This window comes from Xyrauchen texanus, chromosome 33 (genome assembly GCF_025860055.1).
Source record: "Xyrauchen texanus isolate HMW12.3.18 chromosome 33, RBS_HiC_50CHRs, whole genome shotgun sequence".
Taxonomy (NCBI): domain Eukaryota; kingdom Metazoa; phylum Chordata; class Actinopteri; order Cypriniformes; family Catostomidae; genus Xyrauchen; species Xyrauchen texanus.
This window is the reverse complement of record NC_068308.1, coordinates 16,221,452-16,249,369: the sequence shown is the minus strand read 5'-3', so window position 1 is coordinate 16,249,369 and position 27,918 is coordinate 16,221,452. Positions and strand designations below refer to the sequence as shown.

The 27,918-nt window shown below is 44.0% G+C and overlaps 1 protein-coding gene across 1 annotated transcript in view; it reads right to left on the bottom strand.

Annotated features, from left to right (window-relative positions):
• dnah9 (dynein, axonemal, heavy chain 9) overlaps positions 1-27,918 on the bottom strand; it is a 241,431-nt gene that overhangs the window by 194,529 nt on the left and 18,984 nt on the right. Inside the window, exons 17-27 of the mRNA XM_052102818.1 lie at positions 20,847-21,271; positions 18,371-18,593; positions 17,474-17,640; positions 16,114-16,984; positions 15,502-15,632; positions 14,428-14,554; positions 12,536-12,688; positions 11,921-12,046; positions 6,536-6,775; positions 5,978-6,138; positions 3,521-3,677 (exon numbers count right to left, since the gene is read on the bottom strand). Coding sequence (XP_051958778.1) covers positions 3,521-3,677; positions 5,978-6,138; positions 6,536-6,775; positions 11,921-12,046; positions 12,536-12,688; positions 14,428-14,554; positions 15,502-15,632; positions 16,114-16,984; positions 17,474-17,640; positions 18,371-18,593; positions 20,847-21,271 — 2,781 coding nt within the window. The remainder of the gene's footprint in view (positions 1-3,520; positions 3,678-5,977; positions 6,139-6,535; positions 6,776-11,920; positions 12,047-12,535; positions 12,689-14,427; positions 14,555-15,501; positions 15,633-16,113; positions 16,985-17,473; positions 17,641-18,370; positions 18,594-20,846; positions 21,272-27,918) is intronic.

Here is a 27,918-nt window from a genome sequence, read left to right as displayed (position 1 = left end):
GGGCCCTCTCTCTTAAGACGGCCCTGCTGATCGCGCTCGCCTCTATCAAGAGGGTCGGGGACCTGCAAGCGTTCTCTGTCAGCGACACTTGCCTGGAGTTCAGTCCGGCGGATACGTCTGTGATCCTAAGGCCACGACCGGGCTATGTGCCCAAGGTTCCTACCACACCATTCCGAGATCAGGTAGTGAACCTGCAAGCGCTGCCCCGGGAGGAGGCAGACCCAGCCCTTTCATTGCTATGTCCAGTGCACGCCCTGCGCATTTACCTGGACCGCACACAGAGCACCAGACGCTCTGAGCAGCTCTTTGTCTGCTTTGGGGGACGGCAGAAAGGGAATGCCGTCTCCAAACAGAGGCTCGCCCACTGGGTTGTTGACGCCATCACACTGGCTTATCACACCCAGGCCGTGCCCCTACCCTTGCGGGTCCGAGCTCACTCAACAAGGGGTGTTGCGTCCTCGTGGGCACTGGCCCTGGGCAATGGCCAAGGGCACCTCCCTAGCAGATATCTGTAGAGCCGCGGGTTGGACAACACCCAACACCTTCGCGAGGTTTTACAACCTCCGCGTTGAGTCGGTTGCGTCTCGTGTTTTCTCAGGTCTGAGCCCGTAGAACTCGGTAACACGTAGACTGACCGGCCGGGTGGATCGCTTGCACCCTGCGCCCTTTTCCTGACGTCAAGTTTAAGTAGTGCGCCTTTTTTCCCAGGGCGCCCCACTCCGAGTCGGGACCCTGGTCGATTCCTCCCCAGCCCTCCGGGTCCGTGGTCGGCGAGTTCCTCCGCTGAACCCAAGCCACTGCGGGTACCCTGATGGCTACCCTGTACTGGTATAGGTGCTCCGCAGGTAAGGCCTCCTGCTCGGACTCCCCCTGTGTGTAATTCCACGGTTCAGTCCCCTTACGAGCGGACCCCCGTGTCTCCCTTAGGCAGTTACAGCTGCCTCGGTCGCCGTACTGTATCAAATCCCCCCTTTCGAGGCTGGATCTACCACCGCACCATACTTTCCACACGAGTCCTAAGACGGCCGTGTGACGTGTCTACCACTTTTCATCCCCAAGAAAAAGGGCAGGTGTGGTCTCCGCAGGGTCTGGGTAAGACCCCCTTCCCTATATGCGTGTAAGGGCCCCGGCCGTGATTGCTCTATGCGAGAAACATAGAGAGAAAAGAGGCCCAGCCAGGCTGGCCCGTTCCCATGTTGGCAAACATCGCCTTGTTCCCCTCTCAGGGTAACTAGAAGGATCCCGATGTTCGTATGGGGCATTGGGGAAGGGTACGTGCAGCCAGGTACAGATGATGCGCGGCACTGGATGAATCCCTGCCCGCCTCTGTATCGGCAGTCCACGTACATGGTTCAGCACATGGCAAGATTGGAATGGGTCCCCTAGTGTCGCTTCTCCGACACAACGTGGAGAGAGCAACAGAAGGGGAACGTTTGGTTACGTATGTAACCTCCGTTCCCCGAGGGAGGGAACGACACCTTGTGTCTTTCCTCCGCCATGTCGCTGTTGTGGCCAGACCATTTCCGGCTCCTCAGAAAAATCCTGAATGAACTCCCGTATTTGCGCCGCTTAAATACCCGTATGTCCGGGGGCGGGACATGCAAATACTGGCTGCCAACTCTCATTGGCCTTTTTTCATAGATCAGAGGTGGATATCGGCACTCAAGAGAGACCCCTAGTGTCGCTTCTCCGACACAACGTGTCGTTCCCTCCCTCGGGGAACGGAGGTTACATACGTAACCAAACGATTACAATGCATGTAGGCATTATGGCCAAAACTGATTATTATAATCAGTAAAAACATCAAACTAGGGCCTGGGTAGTTCAGCAAGTAAATGAGTTCGAATCCAGGGCAGTGACTCCAGCCAGGTACCCTAAGCAACCAAAACGTCCCGGTTGCTAGGAAGAGTAGAGTCACATGGGGTAATCTCCTTTTGGTCACTATAACGTGGTGAGTTGTGAGTGGATGCCACGGATAGTAGCGTGAAACCTCCATACGCGCTATGTCTCCGCGGTAAAGCGCTCAACCAGCCACGTGATAAAATGCGAGGATTGACTTCCTTAGACTTGGAGGCAACTGAGATTCGTCCTCTCGGGCCACCCAGATTGAGGCAAGTCACTACGTCACCAGAGAGAACTTAGAGCGCATTGGGAATTGGGCATTCCAAATTGGGGAGAAAAGGGGAGGTAAAAAAAGCATCAAACTCATCAAACAGCCATGTCAAATATGTTGTTGGAAAGCACTCAAAGAGTAGAATAAAATCAGCCTATTTATTTTACTCACAGACATGTCTTTGACATTTATATTTATGTTAATAGGGTGTCGCTATATGCCGCATTTTCGATTTAACTTCAGGAAACTAAACAGAGCATAAAATATCACATACCATAACTTAGAGGAGGCGATTATCTTTCAAACGAGCCCACACACAAGGTAACCAGATACACACATCTTTAGATAATTGACACAAAGCTCAATGTGCACAGTACACACAAAATCTAGCTTTCTGGCATTCTGCAATCTGGCTGAAAACATGTTAATGTTCCTGTATCACATGACATCATCGGAAATTATGTAGCATCATAAAAGCTAGACCAAACATATTGAGTTCAAATCGGTGCAAAAAGTAATCCATATTTGGGCAGAGGACTGATTGGTGACTGTTACACATGGCCACCAGGAGATGGCGCCAAGTACATGACAGGGCTCAACTGGCTCTAATTCTGTGAAATCTCATTACTAAAATCACGTTTGCATGCTATGCAAACATTTACTCATTGTGATTGCATGTTTAATTAGTTATTTTGTAAAATTATGTTTTATTTGATTGGAGAGGAGTTTGTACACTTGGAGATGTTTTTGTACACTAGTATAAATCATTTTTGTAATCCCATAACTTTAGATTGCTTTGTTGAATCAATGCAGTGTTAATACATTTTGATGAATTGTTTTATTTGTCGAGTTATTAGCCTTTAATTTGGGTATGTCACTGAAATAGGAAATCTTTGAAAACACTCTCAGAGCTTAAAGGGTTAAAAAAGCAAAAATCCAGGTTACAGCAAGGGGCTTACAATGGAAGTCAATAGGGCCAGTTCATAAATGCTTAAATACACACAATTTCAAAAGTACAGTATAGCCACAAGATATAAACATTTTACTGTACATGCTAAAATGAATTTTGTGGGATAATTGGTTACTAAACTTATCTGATAAAAAATCAGTAGGCAAAGACAGAAAGCGCATAAAACAATGAGGGAAAAGAGGAGGGATCAAAATGGGAATTGACACAAGCAGGATTCAAACTAGCGTCACCTAAATGAGCACCCCAGCTCAACATGTATGCTAGGTCACAGCTCTATTAACACTGGTTGTTTTAGATAATGTAATCAGGGCTAAAATGAAAGAAAAGAAGAAAACCCTGAAAAAAGAAAACCCAAGTGGCTTCTGTAGTACAATCGAGGTCAGTTCATTCCAACACCCTGTGATATTTACTAACACATTCACAGCTGTGCTCATCACCTTGTAGTCCATCTGCTCCGAGCAGTTGAAAACGTAGACCATGATGCCAAGGGCTCGGCCCAGGTCCTTGGTGGTCTCTGTTTTCCCAGTGCCAGCCGGACCAGCTGGGGCCCCGCTCATGACGAGATGCAGTGACTGGGTAAGGGTGATGTAACATCTGCGTTTAGTTAGAGAAAAATAAATTTTAGCAAACCCACACAAGCACACACATGCGCAAACGTTCAATCTCTAAATAATAGAGAAATTCTAATATTTACCCATGGATAAAGCCCTGTCATTAAAGTGAGCGGTTGTTGTGACCAGTGATTCAAAGGGTTCAACCTGAGCAAACTGCTCGATTTTGGAAGATGGTGCACACTTTTGTTTTCCTTTTCTTTTTTTTTTTTAACTACGAATTTAGCATTCAACCAGACTTTGATTCCAAAGATAGGGAATCTTTACTGACTGACCCATTTAAAGAATGACTTTTTATTTGTTTACATAAGGCTATTTGACAAGCATTTACCCCTTTAAGGGGCCATTTAGTCCTTTGGTGAATATAATTTGCATTAGTAAGCGAAGATGGCACTACGTTTCACGTGATATACATTTATAGGAATTGTTCCTGAATCAACATCCTTCACTGGTCCTGGAAAAACCTTTTTATCAACCAATAAAATTGTCCTATGATTTTTGGAATAGAGTAAGGCTGAGGGTATTAGGTCAAGGTTAGGGTTGTTGCTATGATTGTTTAAAGAGATAGATAATTTAAAAATGTAATTCAGTTATAATTTACACACCATCATATTGTTCCCATTCCATATATCTTTCTTTCCCCTATGAAGACAAAAGGAGATGTCAGAGAGAAGTTAGCCTCAGTCATCATTCACTTTCATTGTATGAAAAAAAAAGATGCCGTGAAAGTGAAGAGTGGTTGAGGTTCCTTTTGTGCTCCACGGACAAGAGAAAGTCATACGAGATTTGAACAAGTAAGGGTGAGTAAATTATGACATAATTGTAATTTTTTTTAGGTGTATTATCCCTTTAATAGTATTCTGATTTCTCTTTCAGTATCTTAACTCATCAAACATGCTGCTAGCAAAGCTAAGGTCATGGGTTTGTTTCCCAAAGAACACAGGGACTGATAAAAATGTATTCCTCAATGCACAATAAGTTGCTTTGGATCAAAATGTCTTCCAAGTGAATAAACTTTAAAAGGTTAAATAGTTTTCTGAAACAACATGGGGTATTGATCCAAACACATGCATAGCTTATGTTTGTGAAGTATTCTGCATATACACTGTATATATACATGGACAAATCTCCATGCTATTAGTTATTTAAGTTACTTTGGAAAAAAAACGATTGACAAGACTTTAAAAAAATAAAATAGATATCTAACTATGCACATTAGTAACTTTCAGCGGCCATTATACCTTAAACATTTTTTATATTTTTGCATCCTCTAATTTCAGTGTGAATGAAATACAGAGCTCTGACATTGTCAGAAGTGCACTGCAGAACTCAGAGACTGACCACATGTTCAGGAAGCAGCAAAGTCATTTATTTTACTATCAAACAGGACAGTCTTTGCTTTGTTATTGTTTCAAAAGGTGGAAAGACTGCTCCAGACAGATCCGTATGAACATGCCTAAAGCAACCTGCTGTCTTCTTTGAGCACAAGGGCATTTAGGACTTATTGTCATCATTGACTCACCCTCATGTTATTTTAAACATGTATGACTTCCTTTCTTCTGTGGAACACAAAAGAAGATGTTTTGAAAAATGCACTGGCCACTCTTTTCCTAAAAGACAGGTAAAAGTATCATAAAAGTAGTCCAAACTAATTGTAAGCTATATTCTAAGTCTTCTGAGAAGTTTAAGCTACTTTTCACTGAATATCTCGACATCTGCCCTACCTCTCAACCTAGTGTCCAATTTGTGAATTAATCGTTATTTAGAGTGGAATGTTTTCAATGATTTGGTTGATCTGGTTCACAAATGTGATGAATGATTCATACACAAATTGGTCTGATCCAGTTCTCGAGTTCAACTCAATGATGCATTTGTAGTCAAGTTTACAGTTTGCTGGAGGGGAAGAGGATCAGTGAATATTGATTTACAGTCAATTTTGGTCTATTTCTCACACAAAGCTATCGTATGACTTCAGAAGGTTTGGAATAGAGTAGATGAGTCGTATGGACCACTTTTATGATACTTTAATTGTGCCTTTGTGTCCTTTTTGAAGCTTGAAATCTCCAGTTCCATAATTGCAAATTGGAAAAGAGCACGCAATCAATTCTTCTTAATTTCCTCTTTTGTGTTCCATGAAGAAAGAAAATTACAAGGCATTGAAATGTAGGAGAGTACATGATGACAGAATTTAAATTTTTTTGTGAACCATCCTTTAATAGTCTCTGTAAGTGTAAGCTGTGTTAAAGACTCCAAAATATGTTTTTTTTCCCCAGAGCGTCTCACCTGTCTGTGAGTGGAGTGATGACTAATCGTGGTGTATTACCCAGATACTCATATGAATAGAGGAACTGGGCGTCACAGATGTTTGCAAAGCAGTGCTTCTCTCTCTCACCCCAGCGGTGGCGGAGTTGAGACAGCCAAAGAAAGGCCTGAGAGTTCTCCACCTGAGAGCCGGAAACACAAACTGAGTCTGGCTAATGTGTGCCGCAGGAGTGAGATGATTATGAAGGATTAGCAGGAAGAAAATATAACACCTGAACTCAATAAAAACATATTCCCATTTCGAAGCCACTCTATGCAGCTGTCATTAAGATTTCTATTCTACTAAACCATAGGTCTTCAAGTGAGACCATAATATAAGCAATCACATAAGAGCATGTTGAGACTTTCATTACAGAGGCAAATTGTGTGAATAGAGTCAGAATTGAATATTCTTTTCATGGGATGCCTAATGCATGCGTGGGTTTCAATAATCTTCAGACATTTGAAGAAAATCGTTGTCAATGCAGTGGATTGAGCAGATAACAATAAGACAGAAGAAATGGAGACAAATGGTGGTACCTTTTGAGCAATTACTTTGGCCACCACATCTCTCGCATGGACGTCAATGGTACAGATGGTCATGACTTTCTGCCTGTCTCCAGGGGTGAGTTGGCCAATCAGCATGGTGATGAGGGTGTTTAACTGATTCACTTGTTTTTTAAAGTATTCCTTCATTGCATTCTCATATCCCTCCTCCAATCTCAAGAATGCCATACCTACATCCGTTGACCACCAGATCTGGGTGCAGGTTAGGGCGACCTTTCAGAATACACACAAAAGAGATGTTTCAGCAGGGTGCACTAGTGAATATTTTTCTATTCATAATTTTTCGAATGCAGTATATAGGGCTGGGTATTGATACAGATTTCCTGATTCGATTAGATTCTGATTCACAAGCTCTACATTCAATTCAAATCCTGATTCGATATAAATTAATATAGGTACATTTCTGTGACAAGGTCCATTTTGCTTACATATAAAATAAATTCTCTCTCAGATAATGTTCTTAATTATAAAAGAACCTTCTAGGAACCATTTTAGGTACAATTTGAAAATAAAAAAATATATATTTTATCATAAGTTTTTCATCAAATTGGTCACATTTTAGCTTTTGAAAATGTTCAAATTCAGTCTTTTACATCAATTCATCTATGAAATTGCTTATATTATGTTGAATATACACTTTAGTTACATACTTGCATAAATTGTACTATTTACAAGTATTTACATTGATATTTAGAACACGTGCTTAATTGGTACTGTCTCTTTAAGACTAGCGACATCAGTGCATATAACAAGAGAAGACATGTATCATTTCTTTAGTGCAACCATGAGTGATGTGTGTAGAATTAAATGTTTCTCTTTTTTTTTCTCCCCTTTTCTCCTCAATTTGGAATGCCCAATTCCCAATGTGCTCTAAGTCCTCGTGGTGGCATCACCTCAATCCGGGTGGAGGCGGATCAATCCACACATCTTATCATGTGGCTTGTGGAGCGCGTTACCGCAGAGACCTAGCGCATGTGGAGGCCCACTCTATTCTACGTGGCATCCACGCACAACTCACCATGTGCCCCACCGAGAGCGAGAACCACATTATTGCGACCACAAGGAGGTTAACCCAACATGACTCTACCCTACCTAGCAACCAGGCAAATTGATCGCTTAGAAAGCCTGATTGGAATCTTTTTTTGGTTTTTAATCAACAACTGAGTGTAAAAAAAACAACAAAAAAAAAAACAGAAAGGGTATTAAGAGAAATATTATTAAATGACAAATGGATCCGTGGTTCCCTGTCTGTCATTCACTTCGAAGAAGCGACACTAGGGGTCTCTCTTGAGCGCTGAATATGCCTCTGATCTATGAAAAAAGACCAATAGGAATTAGGCAGGCAGTATTTGCATACCCCGCAAATACTAGGTATAAATAAGGTATAAAAGCGGGGAAATACGTCGAGTTCATTCAGAAATTTTCTTCAGACGTCTTTCCGCCTCTGTGTAGTTTCTGGATGCGGTTGATTTCTCCCCACCTCTGACGGTCATAAAAGCTGACTTGCGTGCATGGGCAGCGATTACACACAGGCAGCTTTTATGAATGTTTATGTTCTCAGTGCGAATCTGCATCGCAGCCCACAGCTCACAGCCCCCGTTCCTTTCTTCCCGGACGTGCATGACGAGTTGAGTAAGCCGCAGGCTTCCTCGCTCCAACGCTCTCACTACCCTCGATGGTGGAGCAGTCCCAGACTGCTTCCGCCCTGCATGCCATAGCACCTCCTGCAACCATCATCAGGCTAAGGCACTTAAAAGCTTGCACCTGGGTAGTCCTGTTCTTGATGTGCTGCAGGAACTGCGCTCAATGACCGATCGCGCCCCCTGGGCCTCGAAGGTCAGAAACGCCGGCACTCGAATGGGCGATGGCCACCCTTGTGGTCCAGAAACGTAATCTATGGACTGGACCTGGTCGAAATACGGGAGGTAGACAAAGCACTCTTTCTCAAACGCCCCTGTCTCCCAGCTCCGTCCATTCGGTGGCACCGTTGACGACTCTGCCCAGCAGTCCTCAGCGGTGAAGAAGCAGACGGAGGCCATTTCACACATCATGCCCCGCCACAAACTTGCTGCCAGGAGCCATGCCCCGTCTGTTCGCCGAGGGTGTCCTCCTGCGGCTTACAAAAAAAAACCTCAACCAAGCTCTCAGCAGGTATCCCGACGCATCCTGGTCACAACGCCTCCAGATCGGGTTGGGGCGCCGTGTGCAACGGGCACGCAGCCACGGGCCATTGGAAAGGGGCCCTGCTGCACTGGCACATCAATTGCCTAGAGTTGCTGACTGTTTTCTTTGCCCTGCAGAGGTTTCTCCCGTTAGTTCGAGACAAACATGTCCTAGTCAGGTCAGACAGCACCACCGCGGTAGCGTACATAAATCGCCAATGCGGCGTACACTCCCGACACTCAAGTCGACTCACATCCCCTCCTGACACTCAAGCCACTCACATCCCCGGTGACCTCAATGTGGTAGCGGATGCACTGTCATGACAATGCTGGCCCGGTGGAGAGTGGAGGCTTCACCCCCAGTCGGTTCAGCTGATTTGGGAACGATTCGGCAAGGCTCAAGTAGACCTGTGTGCCTCCCAAGAGACCTCCCACTGCCCACTCTGGTATGCCCAAACAGAGGCTCCCCTCTGTGCAGATGCTCTGGCACACAGCTGGCCCGCGGGGCTGCGCAAGATAGCATTTCCCCCAGTGAGCCTTCTTGCACAGGTGCTGTGCAAGGTCAGGGAGGACGAGGAACAAGTCACCCTAGTGGCTCTCTACTGGCCCACCCGGGCCTGTTTCTCGGACCTTGTACTCCTCGCAACAGCCCCTCCCTGGTGAATTCCCCTGAGGAAAGACCTTCTTTCTCAGGGACTGGGCATGCTCTGCCATCCCATCCAGACCTCTGGAACCTCCACGTCTAGCCCCTGTATGGGACGCGGAAGATCTAGCTGGTTTACCACCTGCCGTCGTAGACATGATCAGCCAAGCCAGAGCCCCCTCTACCAGGCAACTTTACGCCCTGAAGTGGCACCCACAGAGGTGCGCAGTTTGGTCAGAGCCTCTTAAGACTGCCCTGCTGATCATGCTCGCCTCCATCAAGAGGGTCGAGGACCTGCAAGCATTCTCTGTTAGTGACACTTGCCTGGAGTTCAGTCCGACAGACACACATGTGATCCTAAGACCGCGACCGGGCTACATGCCCAAGGTTCCTACCACGACCTTCAGAGACCAGGTAGTGAACCTGAAAGCGCTGCCCCGGGAGGAGGCAGACCCAGCCCCTTCGTTGCTGTGTCCGGTATGTGCTTTGCGTACCTACTCGGACCGCACAGAGAGCTTTAGACGTTCTGAGCAGCTCTTTGTCTGCTTTGGTGGACAGCAGAAAGGGAACGCTGTCTCCAAACAGAGGCTTTCCCACTGGGTGGTGGATGCCATTTCATTGGCCTATCACACCAGGCCGTGCCCCTGCCCCCTTGCGGGTCCGAGCACACTCAACAAGGAGTGTTGCGTCCTCGTGGGCACTGGCCAGGGGCACCTCCCTGGCAGACATGTGTAGAGCAGTGGGTTGGGAAACACCTAATACCTTTGCGAGATTAAAGTCGAGGTAAAACTGTGCGCTTTCTCTCCCAGGAGATTCCATTTATTCAGATCCCTGGACGACTCCTCCCTAGCCCTATGGGTCCGCAATTCGGTGGAGGAATTCGCTGATCCAATCCACTGCAGGTACTCAAATCTACCCTGTACTGGAATAGGTGCTCCACAGGTCGGGACTCCTGCGTGGACTCTTCCTGTGTGTATTTTCCGTGGTACGATCACCTTGCGAGTGGACCCGCGTCTCCCTTAGGCAGTTCCAGCTGCCCTCCGGTCGCCGTGCTGTAGCAACTCCCCCCTCCTTGAGGCTAGATCTACCACCACGCCATTTTTTCCACATGTGACCTGAGTGGCCCATGTGACGTATTTCGTCAGTTTACCTCCCCGTTCCTGGGCAGGTGTGGTCTCCTGAATGAACTCGACATATTTCACCGCTTTTATACCCGTATGTCCGGGGGCAGGGTATGCAAATACTGTCTGCCTAATTCCCATTGTCCTTTTTTCATAGATCAGAGGCATATTTGGCGCTCAAGAGAGACCCCTAAAGTCGCTTCTTCAACACAACGTCTCGTTCCCTCCATCAGGGAACGGAGGTTACATCCATAACCTAGACGATCTCAACTTTGGACACAAAGACCAAGTCAAACCAAACTTTTACTCTCAACATGCAGTGAAAGGACCTCTGCTCTAATAACTTCTCCACTATACTATTCAATCACTGATAGGTGAAATATGAAAATGTACTAGCCAGTGCCAAATAACAGACATTTTAGTCACATAGTGTGAGATTTGGTTGCACATGCGAGTGATTCACTTACATTATAAAGCATGGAGTGAAAGAGCGATCTTGGAATGAATTAATTTATATTGAGCTGGTTCAAATGAAGATCGCAATGCATCAGGAAATCTATATTTTTACCCAGCCCTAGTAATATATTTTAATTAGGCCTACAAATTATATTATCAGTATAACAATGACTGAAAAGTTTCAGAAATGTAAACTGAAAAATTAACATTAGTATTAATATTTGTGTGAAGGGGAGGAGGGTGTGGCCGGGCCATGATGATGCACGGCCGGCGCTGAATCAGTTGATCAGCGGGAGAGGGAGATAAGTGGCAGCGGGAGATGCCAGTTTGAGAGAGAGATGCATGCGGCCACGTTGCACGTGTGTCTGTGTTTGTTTATGTATGTTTAATGTTGAGTTTCTTATTAAACTTTATATTGAAAGTTCAGCCGGTTCCTGCCTCCTCCTTGCCCAACCATTATCTGTTACAATTTCATATATCCTGCTTTTACATTAATAACAGCATGGACTCCACAAATTTGTGAAAAACTGATGATCCATCTTATTTGATGATTCCTCAAATAAATGATAAATGTTTCATACAGTGTCTTGTGTGCTTGGTACAAAGAAGTTAAGATGACACAAACTTAATTATCTTAATTATTTTGTCTTGTTTTTATGCCACAAAGTTTCTAAGTTTTGAAAATGTTAAAAAATCTAAAACTTTGTTTATGAAGTGGTCGCAGACGTTTCACAATTTAGGCAAATTCCAACACCAGAAAAACATCACTTCATGAGCCTTTATTCTGTAAGCTGCTACAGACCTACTATGAATTAATACTGCCAGAAATATCTCACAATATTTAAATTGCACACATTACATTTGCTTCCTTCTCATAAATATTCTTGTATGCTGAGAAAAATCTGCCTAAGTATGTTAACAAGCACTGTGTCAGTGTCTGATTCATCAGAGACAATAGCAGAGTGGTGTTAAATACCTGAGCGGGGTAGTCAAACAGCCACTGTTCTCTGGGCTTCTCTTCATAAGCGGTGACCGCCTCTGTCATCTCATGACGTACAGTGGCACGCATTATGTCCAGAACACGATTCAGCCACACTTCAACCTGTATAACCAGAGCCCGCTTTACACAAGCATTTCATTACGCACATTAAGCATTCTGACAAGAGAGTATAATCAGAGGGTTTGCCAGCAGCCTTATATTGTACATTAGTCCCACTTAAAATATAAATGCACCTGTCTAATTCCTAGGCTGATGTGTTTAAGTGTTAATGCTAAACTCTATATGAAGGCAGATTTTCAGAAGCATGTCTAGAATTTGGTGTAATCCATAGAATGATGTTACAGGATGCAGGCACTGTAAACAAAACTAGATTTTACTTTTCTTTTTTTTTTTTAAGAAAATGTGAGTGGTGCTTGCAAGTACAAAAGTTGCCAACACAATGCTAGGGTGTTTTGGGTGGCATACAGGGCATTGCTATGTGGTTGCATAGGCTTTCTGGATGGCTGCTTGGTGGTTTCATCCTGAGACAAGTTAAAATATCCCACCCCAAAGACAAAGACTTTTTAAAATGTGAACAAAGGCTGGTTGTACCTGTCCAGTACAGTCACAAGGCTCACTGAAAGGAACATACTCGTCCTCTTTACTGAACATGCCAAGCCCTGTCTTTGTGAGGTTGCCATCCCCATCTGTTTCAAACTTCATCTTCGCTGTATTGTCAAACAACTTTGACAGATGCCTCTGAACCTAAGGGAAGAAAAGAAGGCTTCACTGCACAGCTGTTATATTGGTTAAGCTTGTTCTAATATGACATATCAAACATTTTGAAATTTGACTCTAAGAAAACTTGGTAAGCAGTCAACACTGCCATCTAGTGTATGAAAAACGGCAAATTAGGCCTTTGGCTATAGACACCTTCAAATCAGTCCACCCCAAAATGAAAATGTTGTCATCATTTATCACTCTTATGTTGTTCCAAACCCTTTCTTTCTTCCATAGAACCCAAAAAGATATGTTATGCAGAATGATGTTAGACATCACAGCCTCAGTCACCATTTACTTTCATTGTACGGATATACACTCACCTAAAGGATTTTTAGGAACACCTGTTCAATTTCTCATTAATGCAATTATCTAATCAACCAATCACATGGCAGTTGCTTCAATGCATTTAGGGGTGTGGTCCTGGTCAAGACAATCTCCTGAACTCCAAACTGAATGTCAGAATGGGAAAGAAAGGTGATTTAAGCAATTTTGAGCGTGGCATGGTTGTTGGTGCCAGACGGGCCGGTCTGAGTATTTCACAATCTGCTCAGTTACTGGGATTTTCACGCACAACCATTTCTAGGGTTTACAAAGAATGGTGTGAAAAGGGAAAAACATCCAGTATGCGGCAGTCCTGTGGGCGAAAATGCCTTGTTGATGCTAGAGGTCAGAGGAGAATGGGCCGACTGATTCAAGCTGACAGAAGAGCAACTTTGCCTGAAATAACCACTCGTTACAACCGAGGTATGCAGCAAAGCATTTGTGAAGCCACAACACACACAACCTTGAGGCGGATGGGCTACAACAGCAGAAGACCCCACCGCGTACCACTCATCTCCACTACAAATAGGAAAAAGAGGCTACAATTTGCAAGAGCTCACCAAAATTGGACAGTTGAAGACTGGAAAAATGTTGCCTGGTCTGATGAGTCTCGATTTCTGTTGAGACATTCAGATGATAGAGTCAGAATTTGGCGTAAACAGAATGAGAACATGGATCCATCATGCCTTGTTACCACTGTGCAGGCTGGTGGTGGTACTTTAGGCCCCTTAGTGCCAATTGGGCATTGTTTAAATGCCACGGCCTTTCTGAGCATTGTTTCTGACCATGTCCATCCCTTTATGGCAACCATGTACCCATCCTCTGATAGCTACTTCCAGCAGGATAATGCACCATGTCACAAAGCTCGAATCATTTCCAATTGGTTTCTTGAACATGACAATGAGTTCACTGTACTAAAATGGCCCCCACACTCACCAGATCTCAACCCAATAGAGCATCTTTGGGATGTGGTGGAACGGGAGCTTCGTGCCCTGGATGTGCATCCCACAAATCTCCATCAACTGCAAGATGCTATCCTATCAATATGGGCCAACATTTCTAAAGAATGCTTTCAGCACCTTGTTGAATCAATGCCACGTAGAATTAAGGCAGTTCTGAAGGCGAAAGGGGATCAAACACGTATTAGTATGGTGTTCCTAATAATCCTTTATGTGAGTGTATGATGCAATAAAAGTGGATGGTGACCAAGTCTCACATTCTGCTCAACATATCTTTTTTTTGTTCCATGGAAGAAATAATGTCATAGCAGTTTGGAACAACATGAGGATTTAAATTTTTTGGGGGAACTCTCTCTTCAATGGAGAAAAAATTAGGCACAAATACAGACAGATATCACAACACAATGATAAGTACTGTGTCTGTAAGGACATGTGCTGTACCTGGTGGGGATCAGTACCATTGGACAGGATATCCAGCAGGTCAGCTGAGGAGATAAAGTAAAAGCGTGGAAAGGCCAGGCGCTTGGTGTCCAGATATTCAGCCAAGGCTTTTTCACAAAGGGCCAGTCTGCAAGAACAGGTGCATTGATTGTCACACTCTCAATCTGACAGATGAGCAGCTCAGGGCAAGACTTTCTCGAACACTGAAAAAAAAAAATTGTTTCCTTGTGCATGCTGAAACAAGCACCTTCTGAATGGTGCTTCTTAAAGGAGTCATATCATAGGCTTAAACTTCTTAATATATATTAAAAATGACTCCCTGAGGTTTACTTATAAGGCTAGTAAAAAATGTTTTGCCCAAAACAGTTTAACGGACCCTTCACACAGGACTCAGTTTTGCATCCATCTGCACTGTTTTTAAACATGCGTTATATGGACATCTCTGACCATTCATAATGCTGTTCTTAGATGCGGGTTGGCTCTGTTTTGGTGTCATGAGAGGGACCTACACAATATTAGGCAGGTGGTTTTAATGTTGTGGCTGATTGGTGTAAATTTAACGAATGGAGTCTAATGAATTACTATGTTGCCTTTATGTGCATTTTGGAGCTTCAAAACATTGGTACCTATTCACTTGCACCACAGAGCTGAGATATTCTCCTAAAATACTTAATTTGTGTTCTGCAGAAGAAAGAATGTCATACACATATGGGATGACACGATGGCGATTAAATGATGAGAGTATTTTCATTTTAAGTGACCTATTCCTTTAATACCTCAAGTGACTGGGTGGACCAAGTTTCTGAGCACTGAATATGCAATGACATGTAAATGTGTTAATGTCTATTGTTTCTGCCGATTTCAGAAGAACAAGACATTTTTAAGACTTAGTTTCAATAAATTATGTATTAAGAGGGGAAGAAGCTCTGAGTTTTCAAAAGTGCAATCGTTCATAGAACAATACATATTTTATCCCTAAAGATCAAGAAATATTTAATTCTTCATGATAAGAACTCTTGCATTTGCACAGAGAGAGTTTAAACAAAAAAATAAATACAGAATACAGCAGCAAACCTGTTCTGAATGTCCTCTAGTTTGTTATAGAGCCCAGGTTTGTTTGTGGCCTCCACAACATTAGGTGTTTTTTTGGCATCACATGCCAGTTCTTTGAAATCAGTATCGATGCCTTCAAAGCGTTTGGAATCCTGTGGAGACATGATAGAATGAGTTATGTCAATTTTATTTGCCAGAGTAAAAAAATAATAAAATAAACAAAAACTGACGTTCTGAACAGCATCTGTGTTTCTGGCCATAGGCACATAGCAGTAATTATCCAAATGTTTTTGGCCAAAAGCATAAGTTGAACATTTTCGTCTCTCATCTAGATCTATAAATATACTGCCAGAGGGCAGGACAAGATGCTACCCAAATATGTAAGGCAAATATGTAAGGTCCAAGTTTACTCTCAGTTCTCCATTAAAACTCCATTTGTTTCAGATGCCTATTTTAAATTTTTTGTATTTTGTCTGCTTCCTTTATTACTGCTTATATTTCACATTATAACATCTAAATGTATAAATTCACATTTGTTGGGTTACTATTAGAGAACAAAATATGTTTTATATTGACTTTCAGGACAGTTCTATGAAGAATGAATAAAATTAGAAACACATCAGCAAAGCTAACCTCTGGTAATTGAGAGCGAATGTCCTCAGAACCTATAAAGATGCTCTCCAGGTGAGACCAGTTCCTCTGCACTTCAAACCAGATAGAGATCACAGAGTCAGCCACTGAGAGCTTTCGCTGCCATGTGGATACTTCCTCCAGGAAGAATGCAATGTACTTAGATGTCATTAGGTTTTGCAGCTGCACCTGGTTGTCCTCCAGCGTTTCAATTAGTTCTTCATCTGACTTCAACAGAGGAACATTTGTGCGTGGATGAGCCTCATAGCCAAATGCCATATTTGTCCAGGTGGCATCCAACTCATTAAGCACCTTCTCCATGCCCATCTCCTTCACCGCCCTGTCAACAATGCTCCTGACCTCATCTTCAAAGTGATGCAAGTTGAGGCGAAGAAGTTCAGCCAGAGTGGTATCTTTGTCCATGGTGAAGGACACGCCAGTAGCATTCATTAGCTGCTGCCAATGGCGTGGACGGATGGCTGGGTTTTGAAGCTCGGCAACCGCTCTAAGAGAGGTAAGTGTGTTCTTCACCGTACTGTCCAGCCCGATGAAGGCATCCCATGAACGAGCTTCTTTATCCAGTGCACGAAGCTCTTTAGAGAAACGCTTGCACTCCATGTCCATGTCATCCACGTTTACATCTCTCCAAGGAGTGGTCTGCCAGGAATCTAAACTGGATTGGACCAGCGAGGTCATATCCCACAATTCCTTTAGAATGGGCAGCTCCTTTCTGCACTGCTTGAGCTGTTTGTAGTCTGGTATGTTGACTTCAAAAAGGTTGGCCGACTCAGTAAGCCCAGCCATTGCAGTCTCCTTCTCCAGAATTTGCTTTTGTGTTATGTCCATCATCTGATGTGGATTTGCGCAGTCAAATCTGAAAAAGTTGAGAGTTGAGACCAAAGTTGAGAGTTGAGAGTTGAGACCAAAAAATATAAAAGTTTGTTGGGATAATTACTGAGTTTATTGCAGCCATGATTAAAGTTATCAATCACTGCAACAGTACAACACTGCCACAAAATTACCCTACTGAAGAAAAAAACAGTATCGCTGGTCACCAGCATATGTTGTGCTTTGAATGTTGGTCCAAAACACAGGATGCCGGTGTGGTAGTGTTTCAACAATGCTTTTTGACTATAAGACTTCTTTGGTTAAACAGCTTTACTAGAAAAAACATTCTGGTTGAACATCTGCAACAGCTGTTTTACTGGAGAACCAAATGGCTATGCTAGTCCTCCAGCTAGATCAGCACCAAACCAACATGCCTGTCCTAGGCCAGCATGGGAACTTCATGCTGATTAAGATGGTCTTTTCAGCAGTATCCTCAAGACTAAAATGAGATAATTCTCCATGCTTCATATTGTACCTGAAAAACCCATTCTTGCGGAACTGCTCCCTGAAGTTATGCTGATCCACATCAAAGGTTGAGCATTTCCTGCGCAAGTTAGCCACCTCGATAGCCTGAAGTGGGGCAACCTGCTGCTTCACCACCACAGCCTGCTTTTTCAAGTTATTCCATTTCTCTGGGAGCTCCTGTACATCAAATTTAGACTATCTGAATAATGTGACTATGTTCGGAATGAAATACTAGCTTACTTCTTACTGAATAATGTAATGTTTGTTTACTGCCTAATTATTATATATTTTTTAATTAATATGTGAAGCAGTAAGCTCTGTGGTACACCACATATTTTGGCAAATGTTGTAGGTAATCTGAGTATTCCATGCCACAGACAATCTGCATTCTATGTACATATAGACTGTGGAAACAGTAAGAGAAGTATGCTAGTTTGCTATTCTGATCTATAGCCTGCAGTGCTTTAGTGCTAATTAAGTTTTAAAATGCTCATGCTAAGCCCTTGGATTGTTGCAATTAAAGGAATAATGCACACAAACATGACAACACAAATATTTGACTCACCCTCATGTTGAACCAAGCCAATACAAGATTTTTATTTTCTTACAAAAGGGGATGTAAGGTAGAATGTTAGCCTCAGTTACCATTCACTTTTATTGCATATGTTTTTCCATACAATGAAAGTGACATTCTGCATAACATCTCCACAAATGAAAGAGTTTGGAACAACATGAGGGGTGAGTAAATTATTATGTTTTTGGCTGAACTACGCCTTTCAGCAAAAATGTGCCACTGTTAAATTTATTTATCTATCGTATATTTGCAGCAAGAGCGGTAAAATAGTATGTTTACAGTTTCTTAGATGCCACACTAACACTATTATAAACATTCAATGCACACACTTACCTTTAACTGTTTGTAAACTACCTCTGGGAGTTCCTGTTCATAACTCTTCAGCAGATCAATGGTTTGCTGTAGAGGTTCAAACATCTCATCTGTAATGCTCTGCCGTTCTTTTACTGCCATTAGGTGACCCATGATCTCCACTAGACCATTGTAGTCACCCTCCTCCACTTTCTTACCAAGACCACTCTCATTCACTTTGACAAACTCCTCCAGGTCAGACAGACTACAACCAAAGATAATTTACAATTTACACACAATCAGATAGACAAAAGTATCATATAGAGTTACAGAATCAATAACATTCAAATCAAACATTGATGTTTTATTTTAAACACATAGATGACGTTCTTTTATTTTGTAGAACACATAAGGAGGTGTTTTGATAAAAATCCCAGACTGTCTTTTCAATACAAAAGCAGTTGATAGAGACTCTCTTCAAAGCTTTAAAAAGGACCCAAAATGTAGTCCATGTGACTTGTGCATTATATTTGTGCATCATATTTTTAGCCCTAAACTATGCATCTCTAGAATAAACACATGAGCCATTATGAACACACTTCTCTCATGAATTCATGAACATGCAATGGACATCAAGATTTTTACTGAAAAATTACGACAATTTCAGGTTGCTTTTCACCAAAATCTATTACAGTGGCAAGAAAAAAGTATGTGAACCCTTTGGAATTACCAGCATTTATGTATAAATTTATCTTAAAATCTGGTTTGATCTTCATCTAAAACACAATAATAAACAAACACAATCTGTTTTAACTAACACACAAATTATTGTATTGCTCTTGTACATACTGAATACATCATTCAAACATTCACAGTGTAGATAAGAAAAAGTATGTGAACTCTTAGTCTTTAAAACTGGTAAGGTTTACAAAGTTATCTCAAAGAGCTTAGATATTCATCTGTCCAGTTAGACAAATTGTCTATAAATGGCTACTTCACTCCCTATGTTATGGACTCATTGGAACTGGTTAACATCTGTTCATGAGTCTACCATACGGAAAACATAAAACAGGCATGGTGTACATGGCAGGACACATCGAAGGAAGCCGCTGCTTTCCAACAAAAACATTGCTGTGCACCTGGTTTGCCAAAGACCACCTTGACACTCCACAGTGCTACTGGGAATTTCTTTTATGAAATGATAAATCTTGAATTGAATTGTTTGGGAAGAACATGCAGCACTATGTATGGCATAAAAAGGGCACAATGTGTCAACATGAAAACATAATCAAGCATGGTTGAGTGAGCATCATGATTTGGGTCTGCTTTGGAGCTTGGACTGCTTGCCATCATTGAGGGAAAAATTAATTCCCAAGTTTATCAAGTTATTCTACAAGATAATGTCAAGGTGGCTGTGTGCCAGCTGAAGCTCAGTAGAAGATGGGTGATGCAGCAGGCAATGACATTAAAGTAAATCCACTACAGAATGGCTTCAAAAACGAAAATCCACTTATTGAAGTGGCCCAGTCAGGGCCCAGAATTTAACCCAATGGAGATACTGGGGAATGACATCGAGAGCCATTCAGACCAGATATCCTAAGAATATGGCTGACAGAAGCAGTTCTGTAAGGAAGAATGGTCCAAAATTCCTTCTAAATGTTGTGCAGGTCTAATCTGCAGCTACTGGAAATGTTTGGTTGGGTTATTGTTGCCAAAAGATTGACCAGTTATTAAATCCAAGGGTTCACTTACTTTTTCCACAGCATTGTGAATGTTTAATGTGATGTGTTCAATAAAGACATGAAAGATTATTATTGTTAGTGTGCTTTTAGCTTAAGCACATTTTGTTTGTCTATGCTTGTGACTTTGATGAAGACGAGGTCACATTTTATAACCAATTAATGAAGAAAACCAGCAAATTCTAAAGGGTTCACACACTTTATTTCGGCACTGTATTTGCCTTCAGAAGGCTTGCAATATTACGGCCAAATGTATGATACTTTGGGGTCCTTTTTAAGCTTCAATATAAGTCTTTGTATTGAAATTTGGATCCTTTTGTGTTCTGCATAAGAAAGAAAGTCATACAGGTTGGAACGATATGAGGGTCAGAATACACATTTTTGGGTGATCAACTCCTTTAAATTGTGGATCGGTGCACTGCTGAAAAAAAACAGCATTTTTGTGTTTTGGTCGACAACATGAGATGCTAGCATGTTGGAGTCCCCACCAGAATTCTTAAAGGGATATTTTACCCAAAATAAAAATAAAATAATTTCATTATTTGCTCCCCCTTCTGTTGTTTCAAACCCGTCTGACTTAGCTAAGATCTGTATGGCTATGCTGGTTCACCAGATAGATCAGCACCAAACCAACATAAACCAATCTGAACCAGCATTAAAATTAATGCTTGTCTTTTCAGATGAGTGACAGTAACTGTGTTATATAGCTAAAAGCTTTCTATAATTAGCATATCTTGCATAAAATAACAGCTACTAATTGCTATTTGCTGGTAAAATACCTGTGAGTAACATGATCGATAAGATGTTGTTTGAACATCAGGCTCCACTTCTTGATAATATTGAGCAGGGCACTTTTAAAGGCACATGCATCCACCCTCATCCAGCCTTCAAAAACATGGATGGGCTCCAACCGCTGCACTTCCTCATATAAACTCTCATATGAGTCCACTTGCTCCCGGAAACGTTCGAGAGCCGGAGGATTTTCTGGAACCCCATGTTCTGCGTGGGCCTCGATCTCTTCGCTTGTGAGAACGTGACCGTAAAGCAAGAACTGACGCATTAACTCCTTTCTGTCATCCACGTAGAGGTAGGCATAACGCTCTAAGGTGCTACGGTACTCACAGCACCTTCTCATGATTCTCTCCACACGCTCCATAACAAGCTGCCGCATGTCTGCCAAGTCTGCCATGTCCTCCATATCAGCCTGAGGACATAAAGACAACTTGTATCTGATTCTACAACAATGAAGTGAATACTTATAAAGGAATAGTATAACCAAAAATTTTAATAATGCTATTAATTACAAACCCCAATGTCATTAAAAACCCATTTGGTATGTAATATTTTTTCCTTGAAATATGAAAGGACATTTTTTAATAATCTTTTTGCAGCTCTTTTCAATTTAATGAACTTGGCTGTTACAGGAATATTCCTGGGTACAATACCAAACATAGTACAAGTACAAGTACAAGCTAAGAATAATGTTGATTTCCCATGTTAACAGTTTAGAGCTTTTACACTGCACGCGGATGCAGTCCATCGATCCGTTCCAGTTGCGGTGCGTATACAGCAGTGCAGCGATGGTTTACGGACCGAGTTTATTTTTGCTGTGCTGCACCGCACTGAATTAAAGTGGCAATGCATTGTTCACATTCAAATAGACAGATTGTCAAGAAACTGTAATAATTTCATCATATACGCATAATTTCAGTTAATGTGTTCTACAGTTACTAAATTACAGGGTCAAGAAAAACAAAAAAGTATGATTATAGTCCCAAAAGTTGCAAAATGACATCATATATGATTTTTTCACCCTAAAAAAAGACAGTGAACCCAAATGCGTCTCATTATTCTCCTTATTAGCAACAGATATAGCGCGATAGATTTTCTTCTGTCCACAACTCGAACTACATGTAAAACAAAGAATCACAATGAATAAAATTAATTTTCATACTGTTTCAATGTCTTAAACAATCTCAAAGTTAACGTTTGGGTTTAAAATCAAAATTCCTTACACATTTTTGATTTTGTGGCACACAGAAACTGCGGATCAGTAACGCACTGCAAACGCAGCATATGTGAAAGCACTATAGCGCGTGCTGCTCCTGTACCGTATACGCACCTCATACGCACTGCACACGGAGTATGTGTGAAACGGGTGTTATGAAGCCACAGGTAAACTACAGTATGTCAAACAGTGACAATCAGGTTAAAATTCAGGTTGTTATTCACTGATAATCTTCCCCTTCAATACAGCTCTCAATTCTAATCCTCTCCATTTAGCTTTTTGAACTGGCTCAAGATCCAATGGCATTCTGCTGGTCAATGAAGTTTTCTAAATATGAATGCAAACACAATTAAGATTTCCGAGATTTAGTGGAGGGGAAGATGAATAATAATTTAATTGTGTTCTGTTCCTCACACAAAGCTAAGGTATCTCTTGAAAGACTTAAAATATAGCACACATGCCATATGTATGATTATTCAAGGTTCAACAAAAGTTAAGCTCAATTGACAGCATTTGTGGCATATTGAGGTTTTACCACTCGTCCCTCCTTTTCTTTAAAAAAAGCAAAAATTGAGGTTACACTAAGGCACTTACAATGGAAGTCATAGGTGCTAATAGTTGATGAGCGGGGGTGGGGCAATAGTTGTTGAGTTGAGTGGGGGTAAATACACTTCCACTTAAATTTCCAAGCTATTAAAGGCACCTTTAGATTTTTGAACAAAATGTAGCCCCCGTTCTGTGCACATCAGCGCCTGGTCGTTTAAATGTGTCTCCTATGACTTGTGTTCAGATTTGGAGGGGAGGGTCTCTGTTTCATGAGAACATCAATCACTATGTCAGTGTGTTACTGCATGATATTAAAGTGTAACAAAGTTAAAAAAGACAAAGAAATCGCAAAAAAAAAAAGGCCTGCTGTTTCTCCCAGATGCGGATGAAATTTAATCAAAGAACAAACGCAACATGTCAAGCAGAATCATCCATTATTTTATTGGATTACCCGTATCTGCTTCAGGTGTTTGTGCTTCTCATCTGTGTTGATAGACACACAAAAGAACATCCCGTGAAGCTCTTGTGATTTTGTATGCATCAACTTTTTTAAATGTTCAGATTGGATGGTTATTTCCTTTTAAGGCCACTTGTAAACAGCAAAGTTTAAACTCTTGTTTTAGCGCAGCGGTTGATCAGCAGGTGAGGGGTGGTGCTTCACTGCTGCCGGGATGCATAGAGGACGGATTAATGTTTACACCACAAATGCATCACTAAATATTTTAGACCCCATTTAGACCTGTATTTAGGGCGGACCGCATGTGATCAGATCACCCGAAACGCATCTTAATACCAGGTGGAAACGGGGTCTACACATCGAAGAAGAGAATCCTTGCACTCATTGGCTGTTGCTTATGTAGATCCGCTTGGCTAAGCTTATGTATCACACAGTGTTGTTGTTTGGTGATGCAAAGAACGAAAAGATGGAACAGCCTTATAGATGGAAAAGATGGAACAGCCTTATAGCCTGAAGCTGTACTGCCGAAGAAGCAAAAAGGTCTGAAGCAAGAAGACAGAAACACCATCAAAGGCGAACAACTAGAGTAAACATCGGTACAGCTCCTGTCTTCATTCATTTAGTGCAAAGAAGCTTGGCACAGTGATTGTTGTAGATTTTGTGTAGCCAGTAAATGTCAAAATAAATAAATAAAATTAAATAGATAAAAATAAATATTATTCGTCTTCATTAGCTTAGTGCAAAGTAACTTGGCACAGCGATTGTTGTGGATTTTGTGTAAACCATGAAGTTGGTTGCTCGGAAACAAAACGAGTTCGTCAAATACAGTATTCACTTACATGCTAAATTTGATAATCAAAAACAAGTCTAATCTTGCCTTTAACATGACATTCTGTTGGTTTATTTTATGCTAAGCAGTTCTCTAATAATAGTAATAATGTCTAGGTTACGAATGTAACCTCCGTTCCCCGATGGAGGGAACGAGACGTTGTGTCGGAGAAACGACACTAGGGGTCTCTCTAGAGCACCGAATATACCATGAAAAAAGGCAAATAAGAAGTTGGCAGCTAGTATTTGCATACCCCGCCCCAGACATACAGGTATAAAGGCGAGGAAATACTAGAGTTCATTCAGAATTTTTCTCAGGAACCGGATATGGTCCGGCCACTACAGCGGCTCGACTCAGCGACGTCACTGTATACATCACATGTGTTTTTAGGCGACACGTGGAAGTGGCGCGGTGGTAGATCCAGCCTCAGCGAGCCTCAGCGTGATAAGCCAATGAAATGGCATCTACTACCCAGTGGGAAAGCCTCTGTTTGGAGACAGCGTGTCCTTTCCACTGTCCCCCAAAGCATACAAAGAGCTGCTCAGAGTGTCTAAAGCTCTGCGTGTGGTAAAGATAGGTACGCAAAGCACGTACCGGACACAGCAACGAAGGGGCTGGGTCTGCCTCCTCCCGGGGCAGCGCTTGCAGGTTCACTATACCTGGTCTCTAAAGGGAGTGGTAGGAACCTTGGGCACGTAGCCCGGTCGTGGTCAGACCAAACTCCAGGCAAGTGTCGCTGACAGAGAATGCATGCTGGTCCACGACCCTCAGGGCAGTCTTGAGAGAGAGGGCCCTGAGTCCAACTGATTCTAGTGGCTCGAAGGGAGGTCTCCGGAAGCCCGCGAGGACTACCGAGAGGTCCCAGGAGGGGAACAGGCTTGGCCGGGAGGGATTTAACCTCGGGGCGCCTCTTAGGAACCTGATGATTAAGTCGAGCTTACCAAGGGACTTGCCGTCTACTGCACTGTGGTGGGCCTGGATAGCGGCGACATACACCTTTAGGGTGGAAGGGGACAGCCTCTCTTGCAGGAATAAGAGCACAGACCTAACTGCGCACCTCTGTGGGTCTCCAGCCCGGGAAGAACACCAATCTGCGAACATGCGCCACTTCAGGGCGTAGAGCTGCCTGGTGGAAGGGGCTCTGGCTTGGTTGATTGTGTCTACAACAGTAGGTGGCAGGCCAGCTAGATCTTCCGCGTCCCATCCAGGGACCAGACGTGCAGTTTCCAGAGGTCTGGATGCAGATGCCAGAACATGCCCTGCCCCTGAGAAAGAAGGCAGTGCTGAAGCGGTCTCATATGCATGAACCCCAGCGGCGTGACTGCGGCGGAGGATGCTATATGCCCCAGGAGCCTCTGGAAGAGTTTTAGAGGGACCGTTGTGCCTGGCTTGAACTTTGCAAGGTATTTCTGCACCGACTGTGCACGCTCGTTGGTGAGACGTGCGGACATTGAGACTGAGTCTAACTCCATGCCGAGAAAGGAGATGCTCTGAACCGGAGTGAGCTTGCTCTTTTCTCGGTTGACCTGAAGCCCCAATCGGCTGAGGTGTTTGAGCACCTGGTCTCTGTGAGCGCATAGTAACTCTCGGGAGTGGGCCAGTAGGAGCCAGTCGTCGAAAGTAGTTGAGTATGCGGATGCCGGCTTCTCGGTGCGGGGCAAGAGCTGCCTCTGCGACTTTCGTGAAGACGCGAGGGGACAGAGACATGCCGAAGGGGAGGACTTCGTACTGAAACACCTGGCCATCGAACGCGAACCATAGGAAGGGTCGGTGTCACGGCAGAATTGAGACGTGGAAGTACGCATCCTTCAGGTCTACCGCTGTGAACCAATCTAGGTGCCGGACGCATGTTAAGATACACTTTTGCGTGAGCATTTTGAATGGGAGTTTGAGCAGTGCTCGGTTGAAAACTTGCAAGTCCAAGATTGGTCATAAGCCACTGCCTTTCTTGGGTACAACGAAGTAAGGGCTATAGAAACCCTTCTCCATTTCAGTTGGAGGGACAGGCTTTATCTCGTCTTTGAGTAAAAGAGTAGCGATCTCCGGACGCAGGGATTTGGCACGTTCGCCGTATACTGCGCTAAAGTGGACGCCCGCTAAGGGGGGCGGGTGCCAGGCAAACTGAATTGCGTAACCGAGTCGGATGGTCCGGGCCAGCCAGCATGACAGGGGGCGGGTTCGTAACTGAGGAGGAGGTCCTATAGTGGCGTCCTCTGGACTCGTCAGTACCGGCCGGCTGGAGGACAGTCGTGGGGCTGAAGGCGGACCTGTGGCTGCATCCAGCGTGCCGGGACTGTTGAGATCTGGTGGAAGAATGCCGCGAGAACGGCATTTGCGGGCCAGATGACCCAGAGACAAAGGAAATAGCTCTTTTATTGAGAATTTGGGTACCGCTGCCCCAGTTAAGGGGAGCGGCAAATTAAATTATTTCAAAAGAAAATTCTCCTCCCGGCCCTCCACCGGGGGACGGAGTGGTCTTACCATCTCCGGAGCTAACGTCTTCGGCTCTAGGTTGTCCGTCTCAGGAGCGCCTGGGAGCCTTACGGGTCCTCGAGGTGTTCCGTGAGACGAGGGGCGTCTGCTTCCTGCAGAGCGCTCGACGCGTGGGCTGAGAGCTGGGCCCAGGTTAAGGCGGAGCAGCTTGTTGTTTCCTTGCAGGGGGACGCCCTCGGTGAGCAGACGGGGGATGGCCCATGGCGGCAGGTTTGCGGCGGGGCAGAATGTGAGAGATCGCCTCCGTCTGTTTCTTCACCGCGGAGAACTGCTGGGTAACGTCCTTGACGGTGTGCCGAACTGGGAGACTGGGGCGTCGAGAAAGCGAGCTTTGTCGGTCTCACGCATCTCGACCAAGTTCAGCCACATGTGTCGTTCCTGGACCACGAGGGTGGCCATCGCCTGCCCGAGTGACTGCGGCGTAACCTTCGTGGCTCTAAGGGTGAGGTCGGTCGCTGAGCGTAGTTCCTGCAGCACATCGGGATCAGGGCTACCCACGTGCAATTCTTTAAGCGCCTTGGGCTGGTGGACTTGCAGGAGGGCCATGGTGTGCAGGGCGGAAGCGGCACGTCCAGCGGCGCTGTAGGCCTTCCCTGTCAGCGAGGATGTTGTCCTACAGGCTTTGGAGGGGAGTACAGGGCAACCCCTCCAGGTGGTAGGACCAGTCATCCAGCCCACAGAGCGGCAGCCAGGGAAAGCATGTCGGACATCTGAGCATCAGCCTCAGATTGGGCATGCTGGCCCGAAGGCAGCAGCCCAAGGGAGTCATCCGCGTCAGACGCCGCGTTCTCCGATGCTCATCTGCTTTGAGCTCCAGAGGACAGGCAGTCTGGCTGTGAGGCGAGCCGCTGTTGCCTCGAGCACGGACGGGAGTCAACGAGTGTGCTGGGAAACGGGTGGTCCGCGGGTCTCTGGTACCCGACGGAGCCACACCCGCTGCTATCCCCAGATCACTTCCAGCGCCACTCGCACCATCCTCAATCCCGTGGGAAGAAGGAGCAATGCGGGGGGCAGCTGGAGTGGCTCGCTCTCGGTGTGACTTCAAGCGAATAGCATGCGTAACCATCGGCTACGAACAAAATTTCTGAAAGAACTCCAGTATTTCCTCACCTTATACCCGTATGTCCGGGGGCAGGGTATGCAAATACTAGCTGCCAACTTCTCATTGGCCTTTTTTCATAGATCAGAGGTATATTCGGTGCTCAAGAGAGACCCCTAGTGTTGCTTCTCCGACACAACGTCGAAAAGAGCGACAGACGGGGAACTGTCTTTAGCAATAATGTGAAATGTAGACAGTCTCCAAAGATTATTGATATGAGGGACAATAATATACCGGATGCCCTCCCTGACACAACCCCCAGTGTCTGGGGGACTCTCACTCACACACATACATATGGGCAATTTAGAGCCTCCAATCCACTTAACCTGCATGTTTTTGGACTTGTGGGGGAAACCCATACAAACATGGTAAGAACACACAGAAAGGCCCTAGTTGAGCAGGGACTCAAACCCAGGACC